The 21,253-nt window shown below is 44.9% G+C and overlaps 2 protein-coding genes across 4 annotated transcripts in view; both read right to left on the minus strand.

The window, feature by feature from the left end:
* Positions 1-2,151, minus strand: part of Bcl2 (BCL2 apoptosis regulator) — a 169,359-nt gene extending 167,208 nt beyond the window's left edge. The window contains exon 1 of the mRNA XM_057769507.1: positions 385-2,151. Coding sequence (XP_057625490.1) covers positions 385-960 — 576 coding nt within the window. The 5' untranslated portion in view covers positions 961-2,151. The remainder of the gene's footprint in view (positions 1-384) is intronic.
* An 83-nt stretch (positions 2,152-2,234) lies between these two features.
* The window catches only part of Kdsr (3-ketodihydrosphingosine reductase), a 62,977-nt gene continuing 43,958 nt past the window's right edge, over positions 2,235-21,253 (minus strand). Inside the window, exon 10 of one of the 3 annotated variants that reach the window (XM_057769506.1) lies at positions 2,235-2,482. In XM_057769506.1, coding sequence (XP_057625489.1) covers positions 2,456-2,482 — 27 coding nt within the window. In that variant the 3' untranslated portion in view covers positions 2,235-2,455. Of the gene's footprint in view, positions 2,483-5,080; positions 5,286-16,634; positions 20,262-21,253 lie in introns of those variants that run through there. The other 2 variants (XM_057769505.1, XM_057769504.1) reach the window with 2 other exon arrangements.

The raw sequence follows: 21,253 nt of genomic DNA on the forward strand, positions 1-21,253 counted from the left end.
AGTTCACCAGAGGAGCTAAGGATACGCAGGTCAAGAGAGAAGGCTGGAGGTCTGGTTCCTACACAGGACCCCACACATCTGCAACAAGCTACTCCGACTTTAAGTAACCCTGGGAATCAGCGAAGGAGTACGGTTTAGCTCCAAATCCTACTGGATCAAAAGAGCTGGACCTTTGCTCTTTCACGTACTGTGGGCAGGAGCTAGCATAGTGTTGGCAGGGTGTGATCTAACTAGAGGCAGGGGCTCGGAGAGCAAAGCTACAAACTTGATTTTATTTCATTCGCTCCATGGCTTACTTTGACCCAGGATCCACTCACACCCCAACCTCTGCATCTCAGTCTTAAGAGCAAAGCCCAGACTAGTTTCAGCCAGACATGCACCTACCCAGCCTCCGTTATCCTGGATCCAGTTGTGCAGATGCCGGTTCAGGTACTCAGTCATCCACAGGGCGATGTTGTCCACCAGGGGTGACATCTCCCTGTTGACGCTCTCCACACACATGACCCCACCGAACTCAAAGAAGGCCACAATCCTCCCCCAGTTCACCCCATCCCTGAAGAGTTCCTCCACCACCGTAGCAAAGCGTCCCCTCGCGGTGAAGGGCGTCAGGTGCAGCTGACTGGACATCTCCGCGAAGTCGCGACGGTAGCGACGGGAGAAGTCATCCCCAGCCCGGCGGAGGGTCAGGTGGACCACAGGTGGCACCGGGCTGAGCGCAGGCCCAGCAGTGGCGACTATGGGCCTTAGTGGCGACGTCCTGGCAGCCGTGTCCCGGTGCACAGCGGGCGTGGGGTTGCTCTCAGGCTGAAAGGAGAAGATGCCAGCGGTGGGGGCGGCCCCCGGGGGCACGGCGTCCACATCTCCCGCATCCCACTCGTAGCCCCTCTGTGACAGTTTATAATGGATATACTTCATCACGATCTCCCGGTTATCATACCCTGTTCTCCCGGCTTGCGCCATCCTTCCCCCAAAAAAGCTGCAGGTACCAACAGCACTTCTCGTCCCGACTCCCGCCCCACGGCCCCAAAAGAAAAAAAGAAAAGAAAAAAAGGATAGTTATAATCCAGTTCTTTTATTGGATGTGCTTTTGCATTCCTGGATGAGGGGGTGTCTTCAATCACGCGGAACACTTGATTCTGGTGTTTCCCCCTTGGCATGAGATGCAGGAAATTTTTATTCAAATTCCTTTTGGCTCTTTATTTCATGAGGCACATTATTTATTAAGCTGAGTTAATATCCTTCTACTTCCTCCGCAATGCTGAAAGGTGAGGGGCGGGACGACCTAGCAAGTTAAAATCAGGTGTGTTCTCCTTTATATTCTCAGGGGAGGAAGGGCATATCCGCTACAAGTTACACGCTAAAGAGAACGAATCAAATTGTCTGGAAACTGAATTTGTTCGAATGCATTTAAAGTAAAAAAAAAAAGAAAAGAAAAATTGAAATGCGTCCGTTGAAAGTTACATTAAACCAAATTCCTGTGCAAAAAAACTCACTGTATTTTTAAGGACGGCATGGTCTGTCACGTTCCTTTTCGTGGTAAAACCCAAACAAATACATAAGGCAACGACACCATTGATCTTCAAAAGTCTCCTTGTATAAGCTTCTTTGAAACTTGCAATGAATCAGTAGTTGGAGGTGGGGAGCTAGGTGGAGTAAAAATCAAGAGGGTTTCCAGATCGCGTCCCCACACTTCGGCTTCACTGAAAATGTTAACCCCTAGGAATTCCAACCGGAGATTTCAAGAGCACGACAGCGTTGCCAAAAAAGCAGCAGCGGCAGCAGATGAATTGCAATTTTCAGTCCAGCATTTGCAGAAGTCCTGTGATTTCCCCCTCTTCTCGGCAATTTACACTCGCACACACACGCTCGAGCGCAGGCATGGATCGGTAGCCACCGGATTGCTTCAGCCCTCCACGACAGAGACACGCGAGGGGGACGATGGAAGAGCGGAGGGAACGGGGACGAGAATCCTCTTCTGATTAAACTCCGAAAGGCCAATACGTTTTCCGAAAAATGGGGTGGGGGGTGGGAGCAGCTTGATAAATACAAGCAGGGACGCGCCGCGGCGGCCGTTGCCGAGTGAGCAGCCCGCGCGCTGTGTGTGGTGCGCTGCGGGAGAAGAAGGTGGTGGGGGAGGGTTTGCCCCCCCTCTTTTTCCTAAAAAGGATGACTGCTACGAAGTTCCCCCCCCCCGGCCCCCTCTTCCGCTGCACCCCACCGGCGCACCCCGCCTCCGGGCTGCGCACCCTTTCTCCTCCTCTGCTCCTTGCGGCGCTGGCGGCTGCGTCCTCGCGCTCACTCGGCGAACCCGGCTCGGTGGTGACTGCTGCGGCCGGGGAGGGCCCGGGCACCTCGGTGGCGGCCGCGGCGGCTCGGCGGGGACCCGGACGCAGGGCGGGAGGGCGGTCCGGGGAGGAAGGGGGCGGGCGCGGGGCTGGGGGCCCGGCCTCTTACTTCATTCTCCGCTGGAGCGCCTGGTTTCCTGTAGTACGTCATGTTCATTCAAAAAAAGAAGAAAGAAAGAGCCCTCCTCTGAGCGCCCGCCCGCCGCCTCCGCCCGCCTCCCGGGTTAAAGGCGCCGCGGCCGCCCGGGGGAGCGCGCGCCTGGGCGCGGACACTGGCCTGGGTGGCGGCCACCCGCGGGCTACGCTGGGCTCGGGACAGTGGGTGGCGCGGGCCTCCCGTGCTGCCGGCTTGGTGGGTGTGCGAGGGGCCTCTTCGGGTCTGTGGGACTGGCTGCTGGGTGGGCGCGCCCATAGCAAGGGCCGGGCAAGTGGCGACTCGCGTGGACCCTTTCTAACCCAATGTGGGGTGTGCACAATTGCATAAATCTTTTCTAATGTGGACTGTGTGCACAATTGCTTGGACCTTTTGTGAATGCATGTGTAATGCAAGTCACATGGCCCCCTTTCTGTGTGTGGTGAGTGTACAGTCCCACGGACCTTTTCTGTGTGCAGTCCCAGGAACCCTTTCTAATCATCTGTGTACATGTGCACAATAAAATAGACCTTTTCTGTCTGCGTAATATGTGCACAGTTACATGGCCCTTTTCTGTGTGTGATGTGTGGGCAGTCCCATGGACTTTTTTGTGTATAGTGTGCACACACTATACTGGACCCTTTCTAACTGCATAAGCACTATGGGCACAAATGCATGGACCCTTGTGTGTGCACAGGTGCCAACTCTAAGCGTGTGTGTAGTGTATTTACAATTAAACTATTTATAGTGTACACAACTACATGTAGTATGTGTATAAAATCATACAGACCCTCAGCTAACCATGGGTGTAGTGTACACAAACAAAAACATCAGGTTACCAGCTCTCAATGGTCAGAGACTACTGGTCCCAGAACAGTAGTACCTACCAGGGTGCTGCCCTCTGGCGAGGAGAGGTGATCCCTAGTACAATCTCCCATATATTAATTGCAAATTAAATAATCAGAATAATCAAAGTTAGATTATTTGTTTCCTAGAGCTTCTGTGTCCAGGTACCAAAAGCAGTATAATTTTTGCCTGAGTACCTCAGACCCGTTGGAGGGCAGAAGTCCAGAACCAGCAGGGCATGCTCCTCAGAGGCTCAAGTCTGCCGGTAGCGGATGGTCACTGGTGCTTCTTGGCTTGTTAAAGAACAGCCAAGGTAAATCCCAAGTGGTAGGCTGAGCGCCCTGGAGGTATCCAGAGAGAACACCTCATGAGCACACAGGTCCTTTTAACTTGCATCTCTGTAAACCTATCTTGGTGGCCAAGGGCAGATCTGACTCTCAGTGGACCAGAGAAGAGAGGAGAGCAGCATGTACTGAGAGAGCACTGTAGAATAATCCAGTAACTCTTCTTCCTCCGGCCAACAGTCCTAGCGCTGGGTGGAAGCTGGATCCCCACCCCCTGAAAACCTATAATCCTAACATGGCTCAGGTAAGGTTTCGAATATCCTCAGCTCTGACTAGCAGCCAGCCTGAGATGGCCTCACCCCAGAAGATACCTTCACCAGTATCAACAGTTAAGAGGGACGATCAAGGGGACAAATAAATACAGTACCAAGAAAAGCTGTTCTCTCCCAGCACAGAAGATTGCTGCACAGGAGTCAAGGACAGACGACATGTGTAGGGTGGACAGGCATGATGGATTATTATAGTCATGAAAATAAGACAGACGCCTCCTATGACACATTCAGACATCTTTTCCTCATTCTAAGTCTAAAAGGATTTATTTATAGTAAAAAAAAAAACTGTATGTACAGGGTATGAGGTGGTGGGGAGCATGTGCCCTGGCACACATGTAAAGTCAGAGGACAACACGGGGAATCTTCTCTCCCCTTCCACCTTTACTTATTGACTTGTGCTTGAGGCCAGGCTCAGGCAGCCCAGGTGGGCCTTGCATTTGCTATGTCACAAAGGATAAACCTAAACTTAACAATTTCCCTGCCTCCACCTACAGGTGTTAAGATTACAGGTATGCACGATGACCCATCTGTGTGATGTTAGGCAAGCACTGTACCAACTGAGCTACATCCTTAGCCCCCAAAGTGTGTGTGTGTGTGTGTGTGTGCATTTTATATAGAGTCCATTACATTTTTTTGGGGGGAGTCACTTGTCTCACCCTGTTAGCCACCAGACACCCTCTGTCCTGTGAGAACAGGCGCCCTCACGTGTCTGCTCCTCAGGGATGAAGGGACCTGCTTCTTCACAGATTTGGGGCAGCACGGTGGAAAACGAGGCGTGTGCTGGAGTGAAGCACTGAGGTATGTTTTCTCACGGAAACAGGAGAAATGGTGCTATTCTATGAAAACAGTTCAGGGGGCCTCACGCCTTAACCCCCCAAATTACTTAAGAGGAATTGAAAGCGTTTGCACTCTTCATACCTCGCGGTGGAGTGAGGAATCGAGAGGACACGGCTCAGGGCGTGGAGGCTGTACTTCTGCAGAGGGGACAGCCAGGACAAAGGAATCTCTATTCCCAGAGAAAGAAACTTTCTCCTAAGGATTTCCCCAGACTGGGTCCTTCTATGGCATCTTGGCCTTGACCAACAGCCTGGGGACAAGTGACTGAAACCTTCTAGACGAATGTATCATAGCCTTTTTACTTCTCAAGGTGGATTCTACCTCCTAGGAGTTCAGGGACGGTCGCACCTTACAGAAGGAAAAGACAGAGAATGGGGCGGAGCAGGCGTCTAATTTTCCTTCGCCATTCTCTGCACTGCCAGGCTCACCACCTGCTGCTTGGCGCTTCACAGCGTTGCCCAGGAAGGTCTCTTGAGGATCAACGTGAAAGTTCCCCAAGTGCATGAAACTGAAAAAGAACATTCTAGAATGGACATAACAGTGACTAATGTAAGTCTATATCAAATCTTTCCAGCTATGCAACCTTTAATTGACAGGGGAAGAGACCCTTCACTGAGAGAAATAATTAAAAATAGAAAGATGAATTTTTAAAGGTAATCATTTATTTCAGGTTAAAACTATAACCACAAGTGGAGTAGAAATAAATCTGTAAACAAAATGAATGAATGAGGAAGACAGAGACAGAGAGAGGTGGAGACCGGTCGGTACTCCATAGAACCTAAATAACATGATCTACTTTAAAAACTACCACTTCTCAGGCCTGGAATGAAGGTGGAAGTGCTAGCTTTAATTTCACAGGCATCGTGGACTCTTGTGCAGAGCAGTGCAATGGCATGGGTGTGCAAGCATGGCACACTCCAGCGCTGGTGTTTCCAGTCCATTCAGACTCAGACCTTTCTTCCCATAGCCATGTATTTGTGTGTTCTCTGCTGGCCAGTCATTCTTGTCACTTTTATGAGATCTAAACAAATTAGACTTAACCAAGAAACTCACCTCTCTAGCCATGGTGGCCCCCAAGCCTCAAAAACACATTACAATATGAAGCCACAACCTCCACAACTAGGCTCGAACTAGAAATAAGTCACAGTGGAGTGCAAATTTAACAGTGAGCAAGGGCCTGGGGTGAGAGGGCCTGGACTTGGCGAGGCTCTGGGTTCAGTGCCCAGCTCCAGAGCAGCAATGCAGAAACAGGGGCCAAAGGGTCTCACTTTTGGTTTACAAAAGAAAGAAAAGAGAACTTCCTTTTTCTTGGCTTTCGAATGGAGGTAGGCCGAGGAGAGGAGCTCGTCTTGACTCTTTCAAAGCCTGCTTAGGGCACCTGCGCGCAGGCAGGTCCAGGCAGCGGAGGCACCGGCAGGCAGGCCGGCAGGCCCAGGCGGCGGAGGCACCGGCAGGCAGGCAGGCCCAGGCGGCGGAGGCACCGGCAGGCAGGCAGGCCCAGGCGGCGGAGGCACCGGCAGGCAGGCAGGCCCAGGCGGCGGAGGCACCGGCAGGCAGGCAGGCCCAGGCGGCGGAGGCACCGGCAGGCAGGCAGGCCCAGGCGGCGGAGGCACTGGCAGGCAGGCAGGCCCAGGCGGCAGAGGCGCAGGCAGGCAGGCAGGCCCAGGCGGCAGAGGCACCGGCAGGCAGGCAGGCAGGCAGGCAGGCAGGCAGGCCCAGGCGGCAGAGGCGCAGGCAGGCAGGCAGGCAGGCAGGCCCAGGCGGCAGAGGCGCAGACAGGCAGGTAGGCAGGCAGGCAGGCCCAGCAGGCAGGCCCAGGCGGCAGAGGCGCAGGCAGGCAGGCAGGCCCAGGCGGCAGAGGCACCGGGAGGCACCGGCAGGCACCGGAGTGCAAGCCAAGCTGCGCAGACACCAGCGGGCAGACTCGGCGGATGCGGGATAGTACAAGCATGAAACAGTGAACCACACACTGAGAGCAGATCGCCCCACTACAATTAAATCAAACCATTAGATAGCATCTATAAGAGGAGATGGGCAGACGCCAAGGCAAGAATTCACCCAACAATCTGAAAAACAACATGAAAACACCAGAACCCAATGATCTTACAACACAAGGACTTGAAAACCTTAACACAGGAGAGGAAAAAACTGACTTTATAAAAGCAATAGAGTCCCTTAAACATCATATAAAAAAACGCCCTTATAGAAATGGATGAGAAGTATAACAAAAAGTTTGAAGAAATGAGTAAATACGTAAATGATACCCTGGGAAACCAAGAAAAAACGATCAAACAGGTAATGGAAACAGTTCAAGAATTGAAAACTGAAATGGAAGCAAGGAAGAAAACACAAACTGAGGACCAGCTGGATATGGAAAATCTAGGTCAACGAGCAGAGACTACAGAAACAAGCATAATCAATAGAATATAAGAGATAGAAGAAAGAATCTCAGATTCTGAAGACACCATAGAGAAAATAAACACACTGACCAAAGAAAACAGCAAAGCCAACATTATCATCACAAAACATTCAGGAAATATGGGACACAATAAAAAGACCAAACCTAAGAGTAATAGGGATAGAAGAAGGAGAAGAGGCACAGCTCAAAGGTCCAGAAAATATTTTTAACAAAATTATGGAAGAAAACTTTCCCAACATAAAGAAAGATATTCCTTTGAATATTCAAGAAGCATACAGAACACCAAACAGACTGGATCAAAAAAAAAGTCCCCTCGCCATATAATAATCAAAACACAAAATATACAGATTAAAGAAAGAATATTAAGAGCTGCAAAGGAAAAAGGCCAAGTAACTTACAAAGGTAAACTGATCAGACTTACACCTGACTTCTCTATGGAAACCATGAAAGCCAAAAGGACCTGGATAGAGGTACTACAGAAACTAAGAGACCATGGATGCAAACCCAAACTACTATACCCAGCCAAGCTATCGTTCACTATCAATGGAGAAAACAAGACATTCCAGGATAAGAACAAATTTAAACAATACGTAGCCACAAATCCAGTCTTGCAGAGATAATAGAAGGAAAAGCACAACCCAAGGAATCCAACATTGACAACACTGCCTACAATAACTCAGGCATCTAGCGACCCTTCAACAGCACAACTCAAAGAAGGGAGACACACAAACTCTTCTACCAAAAGCAATAAGAATAACTGGAGTAAACAACCACTGGTCATTAATATCACTTAATATTAATGGTCTCAATTCACCTATAAAAAGGCACAGGCTAAGAGATTGGATACGAAAACAGGATCCAACATTCTGTTTGCAAGAAACTCATCTCAAACACAAAGACAGGCATCTACTCAGAGTAAAGGGTTGGGAAAAGGTTTTTCAAGCAAATGGTCCTAAGAAAAAAGCAGGTGTGGCCATACTAACTTCTAACAAAACTGACTTCAAACTAAAATCAATCAGAAGAGATCGAGAGGGACACTTTATACTCATAACAGGAACAATTCAGCAGGATGAAGTCTCAATCCTGAATATCTACGCCCCTAATATAAAAGCACCCACTTATGTAAAAGAAATATTGCTAAAACTCAAGGCAGACATCAAATCACACACACTAGTAGTAGGAGACTTCAACACACCTCTCTCACCAATGGACAGGTCAATCAGACAGAAAACTAATAGAGAATTAAGAGAATTGTTGGAGGTAATGAAGCAAATGGACTTAACAGACATCTATAGAACACTCCACCCAAATAGGAAAGAATATACCTTCTTCTCTGCAGCTCATGGAACCTTCTCAAAAATAGACCACATACTCGGAAACAAAGGAAACCTCCACAGATACAAAAAATATAAGTGCCCACCTGTGTCTTATCAGATCACCACGGATTTAAGTTAGAAGGCACCAACAAAGCTACCCCCAGAAAGCCGACAAACTCATGGAAACTGAACAGTCAACTACTGAACCACACCTGGGTTAAGGAAGAAATTAAGAAAGAAATTAAAGTCTTCCTTGAATTTAATGAAAATAAAGAGACAACATACTCAAACCTATGGGACACGATGAAAGCAGTGCTAAGAGGAAAGTTGATAGCACTAAGTGCCCACTTAAAGAAAACGGAGAAAAAATACATTGGGGACTTAACAGCACACCTGAAAGCTCTAGAAAAAAAAGAAGCAGATGCGCCCAGGAGGAGTAGAAGACTGGAAATAATCAAACTGAGGGCAGAAATCAACAAAATAGAAACACAGAAAACAGTCCAAAGAATCAATGAAACAAAAAGTTGGTTCTTGGAGAAAATCAACAAGATTGACAAACCCCTATCCAAACTAATTAAACAACAGAAAGAGAACAAATAAATAAGATCAGAAATGAAAAGGGGGACATAACCACAGACACAGAGGAAATTCAGAGAATCATTAGATCTTACTACAAAAGCCTGTATGCCACAAAACTGGAAAATGCAAAAGAAATAAACACTTTTTTAGATAAGTACCATATACCAAAGCTAAACCAAGACCAGGTGAACGATCTAAATAGACCTGTTAGTCGTGAAGAATTAGAAGCAGTTATCAAAAATCTCCCTTCCAAAAAAAGCCCAGGACCAGATGGTTTCAATGCAGAATTCTACCAGAACTTCCAAGAAGAGCTAATACCTATACTCCTTAATGTATTTCACAATATAGAAACAGAAGAGTCGTGGCCAAATTCCTTCTATGAAGCTACAGTAACTCTGATAGCAAAACCACACAAAGACCCAACCAAGAAAGAGAATTACAGGCCTATATCACTCATGAACATCGACGCAAAAATTCTCAATAAAATACTGACAAACCGAATCCAAGAACACATTAGAAAAATTATCCATTATGATCAAGTAGGCTTTATCCCAGAGATGCAGGGCTGGTTCAACATACGCAAATCTATCAATGTAATCCATCATATAAATAAACTGAAAGAAAAAAACCATATGATCATTTCCTTAGATGCTGAAAACGTATTCGACAAAATTCAACACCCCTTTATGATAAAGGTCTTCGAGAGATTAGGGATACAACGGTCATATCTAAATATAATAAAAGCTATTTACAGCAAGCCGACAGCTAACATTAAATTAAACGGAGAAAAACTCAAAGCCATCCCACTAAAATCAGGAACACGACAAGAATGTTCACTCTCTCCATACCTTTTCAATATAGTGCTTGAAGTTCTAGCAATAGCATTAAGACAACATAAGGGGATCAAGGGGATTCATATTGGAAAGGAAGAAGTTAAGCTTTCGTTATTTGCAGATGATATGATAGTATACATAAGTAACCCCAAAAACTCTACCAAAGAACACCTACAGCTGATAAACACCTTTGGTAATGTGGCAGGTTATAAAATCAACTCCAAAAAATCAGTTGCCTTCCTATACACTAAGGATAAGGAAGCAGAGAGGGAAATCAGAGAAGCATCACCTTTCAAGATAGCCACAAACAGCATAAAATATCTTGGGGTAACTCTGACCAAGGAAGTGAAAGATCTATTTGACAAGAACTTTAAGTCTTTGAAGAAAGAAATTGAAGAGGACACCAGAAAATGGAAGGATCTCCCTTGCTCTTGGATTGGGAGGATCAACATAGTAAAAATGGCAATTCTACCAAAAGCAATCTATACATTCAATACAATCCCCATAAAAATTCTTCACAGATCTGGAGAAGACAATAGTCAACTTTATATGGAAAAACAAAAAACCCAGGATAGCCAAAACAATCTTATACAATAACGGATCGTCTGGAGGCATTACCATCCCTGACTTCAAACTCTATTACAGAGCTACAGTATTGTAAACAGCTTGGTATTGGCATAAAACCAGTCAAGTTGACCAATGGAATCGAATAGAAGAATGTGACTTTAGCCCACAAACCTACGAACACCTGATTTTCGATAAAGGAGCTAAAAGTATACAACTGAAAAAAGAGAGCATCTCCAACAACTTGTGCTGGCAAAACTGGAAGTCAATCTGTAGAAGAATGAAAATAGATCCATATCTATCACCACGCACAAAACTCAAGTCCAAATGGATTAAAGACCTCAATATCAGTCCAAACACACTGAACCTGATAGAAGAGAAAGTGGGAAGTACTCTACAACACATGGGCACAGGAGACCACTTCCTACGTATAACCCCAGCAGCACAAACACTAAGGACATCATTGAATAAATGGGACCTCCTGAGACTGAGAAGCTTCTGTAAAGCAAAGGACACTGTCACTAAGACAAAAAGGCAACCCACTGACTGGGAGAAGATCTTCACCAACCCCACAACTGACAAAGGTCTGATCTCCAAAATATATAAAGAACTCAAGAAACTAGACCGTAAAAGGTTAATCAATCCAATTATAAAATGGGGCACTGAGCTGAACAGAGAATTCTCAACAGAAGTTCAAGTGGCCAAAAGACACTTAAGATCATGCTCAACTTCCTTAGCAATCAGGGAAATGCAAATCAAGACAACATTAAGATACCATCTTATACCTGTCAGAATGGCTAAAATAAAAAACACCAATGATAGCCTCTGCTGGAGAGGTTGTGGAGAAAGGGGTACACTCATCCATTGCTGGTGGGAATGCAAACTTGTGCAACCACTTTGGAAAGCAGTGTGGTGGTTTCTCAGGAAATTTGGGATCAACCTACCCCTGGACCCAGCAATACCACTCTTGGGAATATACCCAAGAGATGCCCTATCACACAACAAAAGTATATGCTCAACTATGTTCATAGCAGCATTGTTTGTAATAGCCAGAACCTGGAAACAACCTAGATGCCCTTCAATGGAAGAATGGATGAAGAAAGTATGGAATATATACATATTAGAGTACTACTCAGCAGTAAAAAACAATGACTTCTTGAATTTTGCATACAAATGGACAGAAATTGAAAACACTATTCTGAGTGAGTTAAGCCAGACCCAAAAAGAGGAACATGGAATGTACTCACTCATATTTGGTTTCTAGCCATAAATAAAGGACATTGAGACTATAATTCGTGATCCTAGAGAAGCTAAATAAGAAGGTGAACCCAAAGAAAAACATATAAGCATCCTCCTGAATATTAACCTTCATCAGGCGATGAAAGAAGACAGAGACCCACATTGGAGCACCGGACTGAAGTCTCACGATCCAAAGGAGGAGCAGAAGGAGAGAGAGCACGAGCAAGGAACTCAGGACGGCGAGGGGTGCACCTACACACTGAGACAATGGGGGTGTCTATCGGGAACTCACCAAGGCCAGCTGGCCGGGGTCTGAAAATGCATGGGACAAAACCGGAGTCGCTGAACATAGCGGACAATGAGGACTACTGAGAACTCATGAACAATGGCAATGGGTTTTTGATCCTATTGCACGTACTGGCTTTGTGGGAGCCTAGGTAGTTTGGATGCTCACCTTACTAGACCTGGATGGAGGTGGGAGGTCCTTGGACCTCCCACAGGGCAGGGAACCCTGATTGCTCTTTGGGCTGATGAGGGAGGGGGACTTGATTGGGGGAGGAGGGGGGAAATGAGAGGCGGTGGCGGGGAAGAGGCAGAAATCTTTAAGAAATAAAGAGCTCCCAAGGTCCTAATGAGGAGCAGAAGGAGGGAGAACATGTACAACGAAGTCAGGACCACGAGGGGTGCACCCACCCACTGAGACAGTCGGACCGATCTATTGGGAGCTCACTAAGGCCAGCTGGACTGTGACTGAAAAAGCATGGGATAAAACCGGACTCTGAACATGGCGGACAATGAGAGCTGACAAGAGGCCAAGGACAATGGCACGGGGTGTTGATCCTACTTCAGGTTCTGGCTTTGTGGGAGCCTAGACAGTTTGGATGTTCAACTTCCTAGATCTGGATGGAGGGGGGAGGACCTTGGACTTTCCACAGGGCAGGGAACCCTGACTGCTCCTGGGACTGGAGAGGGAGGAGAAGAGGAGTGGGGGGAGGGGGAGAGGGACAGGAGGAGGGGGAGGGAAATGGGAGGCGGGGAGGAGGCGGAAAAATTTTTTTTTTCAATAAAAAAAAAGACAAAAAAAAGAGAAATAAATAAATTAATTAAAAAAAAAGCCTGCTTATTTTTGGATAGAAACTGCCGCAGTTGAACAAACAAGTGGGAACTCCCCGTCCATACCGAGGGGTGAGAAGAATTTATATTCCTGCATGCAATTACTAACTACTCTGCTTAGCAGAGCTCACAGTGTCTCCAGGACATTAACTGCAAATGAAAGTAATGAGAATATCCAGAGTTAGAATGCTTGTGTGCCAGGGCTTCTCTGTCCGGACACCGCAAGCAGTGTGACTTAGCTCTGAGTATTCCTGTGCTCTGGAGGGCGGAAGTCCAGAGCAGCAAGGCCTGCCCTCAGTCTGCTGTGGCCGACAGTCCCTGAAGCTCCTAGACTTGAGCTGCTGCTCCTCCATCTCTGCCATCAGTGCGGCACCCTTCCCTCCTATTCAGACAAGGTCATGGGTCATCCTGGTAACCATGTCTTACCTTCACAACACCAATACAACCCTATTTCCCAAAGCCAAGCACTTCAAAATCCTTTGAAGTGACATTTCTGCCAGTATGTCTCTAACCGGGTACCTGATTTGCTAACGGGGTACCTGATTTGCCAATTTGGGGAGATTATTTGCTGCAATCTCCAAGGTCTGGGGCAACATTAAAACTGAATTCCAAGAGATACCACACCTTTCTGAAACTTAAATCTTACTATTTCATGGGAATCCAAAGGCCAGACACTCATTCCTGACACAATCTGGCCAAGCCCTGCCCGGCCCTTCCACTTGCTCCTATCACAGCCGCACTAATTTCTGATGCCTCCCTTGGCCTCGTTGCTCCTCTCATACGCCAGCAAGAGCTCTCCCACTGCGCTGTCTGAACGGGGTTTCTTAACATATTTTGCCCTCACATTCTGTTCCTTTCTCTAAAACATAACCACCTTTCCATCCAGGCAATTCCTAGTCGTTCCTTCTGTGAGACCTGCCCCTACTTCTCTAGGAAGCCTTCAGATTCCATTGTACTCCTTAGACGTGGCTTGTTTTGAAGGCTAAGAGATGAAAACCCGGAAGCCTGAGTAGAATCCTGACTCCATTAATTTGACAGCTTGTGACCTTGAGCTGGTTAATAACCTCTCTGTGCCTATTCCCTTATCCGTCAGGTATAAAGACTGATGTTCACAGCATGCATGTTTGGTTTCATTGAGTTAAAACATGTGAAATGCCCAGCGGTGCCTGAACCTATCAGCCCTGTATTCGTCAACATGGCTCATTCACACCTCTTGTCGACCCCAGTGCACTTACACGTTCTGGCTATTTCCCACCAGATTGAAAACCATGTGAGGAGCGAGACTGCATTTGTCTTGGGTCCTTGCCTACAAAGGCACTTGGCATTCAGATCTTTGTGTCAGAGAAGTGAGTGGATGCAGGGGGATAGAAGTGGTGGCGACTTCTCTTTCTCCAGGAAGATGTATAGGGTGTATAGCAAAGATAGCAGAAGGGCGGAGGGGTGAGGGCTGGGAAGGAAGAAGACAGGGCTGAAGTCACCAGGAGGGAGAGGACACATACACAAGTCTTTATCTCTGGAGATAGCAGACTCATCATTGCGAGTCAACCGTTATATGAAAAAAGAGGGAAAAAATGGGGGTTTACATAAAATCATTAGTAAAATAGAAATCAAGTAACACCTTTCTTTTAAACATCCAAAATACAAATTATAGAAGTAATATATGCTATTTGAATATGAATTTTTCAAATATAAAGAAAAGTTCAGCTTGCAATTCAATATGTCCCCAAAATATTATACTTAGTGAAATGTATTTATAAAACCCATCATTATCATGAAGGGATGTTGTATTTTGTTGAAGGCTTTTTCAGCATCTAATGAGATGACCATGTAGTTTTTATTTTTCAGTTTGTTTATAGATATCAACATGTAGAAGAATGAAAATAGATCCATATCAATCCACATGCACAAAACTCAAGTCCAAATGGATCAAACATAAAGCCAGCCACACTGAACCTCACAGAAGAGAAAGTGGGAAGTACACTTGAACGTACTGGCACAGGAGACCATTTCCTAAATACAGCCCCAGCAGAGGACAAGGTCAACAAGATGAAACGACAGCCTACGGAATGGGAAAAGATCTTCACTAACCCTACATCAGAAAGAGGTCTGATCTCCAAAATATACAAAGAACTCAAGAAACTGGTCACCAAAAGAACAAATAACCCAATAAAAAAAAGTGGGGTACAGACCTAAACAGAGGAAACAGGGCTGAAAGACACTTAAGGAAATGCTCAACATCCCTAGCCATCAAAGAAATGCAAATCAAAACAACTCTGAGATTGCATCTTACACCTGTAAGAATGGCCAAGATCAGAAACACCGATGATAACTTATGCTGGAGAGGTTGTGGGGTAAAGGGAACACTCCTGCACTGCTGGTGGGATTGCAAGTTGGTATAGTCACTTTGAATATCAGTTTGGCAATTTCTCAGAAAATTAAGAAACAACCTACCTCAAGACCCAGCAATACCACTTTTGGGTATATATCCAAAGAATGCTCAATTATGCCATAAGGACATGTGCTCAACTATGTTCATAGCAGCATTGTTTGTCATAGTCAGAGCCTGAAAACAACCTAAATGCCCCTGAACCAAAGAATGGATTAGGAAAATGTGGTACATTTAAACAATGTAGTACTACACAGCAGAAAAAAATGACATCTTGAAATTTGCAGGCAAATGGATGGATCTAGAAAACATCATACTGAGTGAGGTAACCCAGACCCAGAAAGACAAATATCATATATACTCACTCATAAGTGGCTTTTAGACATAAAGCAAACAAAAACCAGCCTACAATTCACAATCCCAGAAAACCTAGACAACAATGAGGACCCTAAGAGAAACATACATGGATCTAATGTACATGGGAAGTAGAGAAAGACAAGATTTCCTGAGTAAATTGGAAGCCTGGGGACCATGGGAGAGGGTAGAAGGGAAGGGGAGAGGAAGTGGGGAGCAGAGAAAAATATATAGCTCAATAAAAACAATTTTTAAAAAAGAAATAAAAAGAAGAAAATACCAGGACACATGAAAAAAACATAAATATGTAAGTAAGTATTAAATGTAGATAAATAAATGTAAATACACTGTATAAGTTCAAAAAATAAAATAAAACCCATCATTGTGTACAGCAAATAAAAGTAAAAGTATAAACAAGAAAATCATATAGTCAACATATAGATGCAGAAAATGTATATAATAAAATATAACAGAGAACTATTAATAAAATAAAAGAACTCTCAGCAAGCAGGAAATGAGATATTGTCAACATTAAGAAATGTTATCTATGATAGTCTTACAAGAAACATTATGTGTGTGTGTGTGTGTGTGTGTGTGTGTGCGCGACTGTTGCACTTTTTCCCTCCAAGAGTGAGAAAAAGAAGCAAAGGGTAACCTACAAATCTAAAGGTGTCCAAAGATTCCACTCAGTGTGGGTAAATGTTTCTACCTACATCTGTGAGTTACTCACAGCTTGCTAACTGCCAAGCCCAGACAGGTCACAGAATATGCAGGCACAAAGGCCAGGAACTCTATTTGCATATGAAATGTAACTGCTCAAAAAGTTTTCTTTGTTTCTTAAGATTCTACTCCCATAGACTGAGCATAATTGAAACAAATGTCCGGACTACAAAGTGTATATTGTTACAGTATTTCCTAAAAGTAGTAAAAATCAGGCCTTATGAAAAGCTTAGGAAGTCCAGGAAAAATATCACTATAAAAGACTTATATTTTGAGTAGTAGTATCTTGAACAATTTCTAGAAAAATTTCTAGAAAAAAAAATTCTCAGAGCAGTAAAGCTTGTTCCCATTTATTTTGTGTGTGTAGTTCAGAAATACAAAGTATAAAAACTGTTACAGTAATGCCACAAAAGCTCCTAAATTCAGCCCTTTCTAAATATCAAAATAGCCATGTGTTCTTTGTCGATGTAAAAATGTCGAGTTCTCACCACAAACAAGTATAAAATATAATGACCACGGTCAGAGCAGCGAGGCCCAGTCCAGAACCTGAGGGTGGTGGTCAGCGGGGCTTTGAAAGCTGGGGTCCCAAGGACTAAGGAAAATGAGAAAGACACAATGCATCCTCAAGCAAAAAGAGTGAATATTAACTCTGGCCTGCAGTGAGACATGTTTCAATCAGAACACAATATAATAAACTTAAATATGGTGATGTAATTCACTGAGACAAATGCGTATAGCTGTCTGCATTAAAGCAGCTGTGACTGAAATGTTCTCACCTGCTGTCAGAAAGTCAACTACAAATCCTGCTTTCAGGAATCAATATATGATTTAACAGGTCCAGATAAATATATACCACTAAATTATATATAAGTATTAATTAAATGAGACCGCAACATTCTAAATAATCAACTGTGTAAATTGTTAAATTGTAAAGCCATAGGAGAGAATAACCTTAAGAAAAAGATGTTTTTGGAGTGACCTGAGGAGTGAGTCCCAGGCCTTCACACGGGCCAGGCAAGGGTTCTCCCACTGAGTCACTTCCTAGTCTGGGACTCTTTTTAAAAAACAAGTAAATGAAGAATATTTCCTATTCATTCTCAATTATAAATGGTCCCTAAATTTATGTTGGAGTTTTCATAGGAGAGTGATGTTAATTTTCAAATAAAGATAGGATATATTCTAACAAAATAATACAACCCAAGCTAGCAGAGCAGGCATTCAGAACTGAAAGTCCACAAGCTCCCGGTCACTCAGAGGAAACACTACAGCAGAACTGTAAGCCTAGAGCTGGGCTTAGGAACTCAGTGGTGGGACTCCGCCTTAACGCTGGTAAAGAATGCCCTGCGGTCAACTGTCAGGAAGAAGAGAAAGTTGATAATCTCCCTAACAACCGAGCTGTCCCCCACCAAGCCATTAGTGTTTCCACGCCTGGGATAAAATCACAGTCTTGTGGGACGCCTGTGTGTCAAAGTTCATGCTCGGCCAGACTTCTCAAAGGTACCAGGGACACATACTGATGCACAGGATATCTGCGTGGAGTCTGGTCAAGTTAACAACTACAATATTCTCAAAACAAGTTCAAGTCTTGATGACAAATGAATTACGGTATCAACTTTAGAAGATTTTTCTGAGGCTTTCTGAGTGAGGGTGTTGGGGCCTCTAACAGTGGACACTAAGGCTCATGCCGTGGAGTCATGGGCTGCAGATCTGAGTTTAAGCGAGGATAGGGGCATCTCCTCCCATGAAACAAGGCTCTTCCCTGTATTTCAGGCATTATCCACAGAGCCAGCCTCTACCCGAAGACTGTCTGGAAATGGTATAATGATAAAGTTAATTGTCCTTTCTCAGACTCCACCTTGGACTACATTTTAACAGATACTAGTAGGAAGTGCCAACCGTCTGGGAACATATATAAGAAAATAAAATTGGAAGCTGTGCAGACAGGCACGCAGTTCCTGTGAATGAGGAACCTGTTGCCACTGTCCACTCCAGCAGCTGTCCAACGGGACATAAGTCGCAAACTTTGGCTAGATCAGACTTGGAGGAGCCTTGGAACCATTCTGACAAGGTCCACCTACTGCTACACACAGAACAAAGTCACGGTAAGCAACGCACATAACAAAGCCACCTCTGTAATGACATTTAAAAAATAAGCCACCATAAAGTAAAGAGCTTGAAAAATTCAAAGAGAAAATAAAATGTGCGGCCTATTGGCTATAGTGGTGCAGGGCTGTACTGCCGGCACTCGGAGGCTGCGGCAGGAGACCAGGCCAAAAACAAAAGCCAGTTTAAGAAAAGAGAGAGAGAAGGAAAAAAGAGAAAAGCAAAAACCAAATGTTTGCCATGGCAATAATTTCTAGGTTTTCAATAGATTTTTGTTGTTGTTTGTCTCATTTTTTAACACTTAAAAAGTTCTTTTTTTCTTTGAAAGTAGAGGTATTTTCCCAGTGGAATGAACTGGAATGCACAACTTTATACACAGGAGAACGGGACAAGACATGAAGGCAAAGACAACAGTCCTGGAGCTACGCAGTGACCAGAGTGAGCAGGGACACAGGCTGGACTCACCAGCGCGGCGGCCCTGCAGCCCACAGCACACGCGTGCGCACAGGCTGCACTTAGAGGAGCAAAGGTCTCCTTACACACTGGGGATACTGTCGAGTCAGTGCAAGACAGAGCAGCTGCACATCTTACTTTTAAGAGGGTCTTCAAAATCAGCCAGCTTTTACGAGAAGCTTGACTGAAAATATGCAACCAACTGCCTTCCCTAAAAGCTACATGTCTGCTGACAGGGTAAGAACATCATGCTTTGGAGAGATGGCTCAGCCATTAAAGGTTAGGCTCACAACCAGAAATATAAGAATGTCATGCTTTTAATTTTTTAAATGAATTCATAAATTAATTTAAAAAGTAAAAAAAAATATGCATTGGTTTCCATCGTTCCCCTCCCCTTTTTTATAAAAATACTACAGAAGAATAAGCAATTAGAAAGAGATAGGAAGAACACAGAGACTCGCTGGATGGAACTGTGAACTGCATGTCATCAACGGCTATTGAAGAAACTGTAAACTTTCAAGCTTCTAGGAGATTTTATTTCTATTCAGAAAACATGTAAGAAGGCTGTGTTTCCCCACGAATAAAAAGTAAAACGTTCTACGTATTAGTCTTAAGAAGACAAGAAAGCCCCGTCTGCCTATGCGAAGGGCTCAGCCTCTTGTCTTCCTCTCACCGCTCTCTCATCCCCCGTATCATAGGGATCAAAGAGAGAGAGAAGCCAGCTTCACGAGCAGGAGTTCCCAACAGGCACAGAGGAGCTGACAGTCAGGCTCACTGCTTTGAGGAAGACACACCTTGAATAACATACACTGAAAAAATTAAAAATCAAAAACCAACCAAAAAAAAAAACAATAAAAACCCAGACACCATTTTTCATGAAAAAATAAAACCAAAAATCAAAAGAAACCCTCAAAAGTTCTTGTGTGCCACCAAGTACATTTCTTAATCTCTATGGGCAGGAGGGGAGGATCAATGAAAAACCGGATTTCCCGTTCTGGGGTTCTGTCCTTTACCCTGTTCTCCTGACACTACTGCCCACGCGACCACCACTTCGCCTCAAAGCCCAGAAACCAAGTGGTGCCCTGGTCCATATTTGCATAGTGTTAGCAGTAATATTGTAGAGACGACCTCTGTCCCTTTGCCTGCAGTCAGATGTCTGAAGAGCACTGGGTCTAGTCTCACACATTCAAAAACAAGACACAAGAGTCCGGAGGCCAAAGATCGAGTTCCATTAGCAGCAAGCTGTCAAATCACTGGATACAGTCTCTTGTCCGAGGGGCAAGAATTAGGCAGTTTTGTCTACAGTTTCGGATTCTGCCTTCTGCACCATGCAGCGGCGAACTATGTTATCAAAACTTCCAAGGTAAAATAAAGCAATGGTTCGGAAAAGGCCCATGGTGACCACCTGCAAGATAAAGGAGACCTTTCAGCTCACCCAACAGGACAGCACAATAGCCCACTTTAAAGTAGTTATGTCTCTACCAAACAGTTTCTAGGACACATTCAATCTGCTCCAAGAACAAGTATAATGAAAACTTTGTAAATGCCAGTGATTTTCAAGAACAGAATACTTTGTGTACCAGATGGCATCGAACCCGCTAGATAAACAGCAATATTTGTCTGAATTAAGAAATTGAAACCATGAAAAGAACAAAACAGGTACTCTTAGAAGACAGGGTTGTAAGTCCTAGGCATGGTGCTCTCCAGCTCTTCAGACAGACACCCTACATCAAACTGCTTTGGCCAGGACTTGGGTTGTAAGTACTAAGCCCTTTGGCTGGGTGCTGAGAACGCTAGTGGGAGAAATACAGAGTCCTCTCCTCTCTGAACTGGCACGTTTGGAGACAAAGTCTTGCCATGTTGGGTAGACTGGTCCCAGCTCCTGGCTCCAGTGATTCTCTGGCTTCAGCCTTCTAAGTTGCTGTGACCACAGGTGGGCACACACCCGGCTTGTGAGGGAAACACAATCAAGTAAGACAGCAATCACTGTCTCGGAGGCAAGACTGCAATTATCCATGACCTCTCACTAACACAACTCCAAATGGCATTGCAGAAAGACACACATTTTCAGATACACAAGGACTATAACCACTGTCTCCCAGGTTATAGTTCATTTCCGAGAAGAATGAGATACAGAAAGTGAGGGTCATCACAGTAAGGAGTGTCATGTGACCTGGTGAATTTGTAAATATCTCAAGAGAGACCGGCAAGGCCAGTAATGAATTTACAATGAATCCGCAGACTGGGGATGTGGTCCAGCCAGTGAAGTGTGTTCCTAGCATGTATGAAGTTCTGGCTCCCATCCCCCACGCCACATAAAATGGGCCTGGTGGTATCCACCTGCAATCACAGCAAGAGGACCAGAAGCTCCAGGTCATCATTTCAAGAATTCTAGTG

The sequence above is a fragment of the Chionomys nivalis genome, chromosome 5, assembly GCF_950005125.1.
Source record: "Chionomys nivalis chromosome 5, mChiNiv1.1, whole genome shotgun sequence".
Taxonomy (NCBI): Eukaryota; Metazoa; Chordata; class Mammalia; order Rodentia; family Cricetidae; genus Chionomys; species Chionomys nivalis.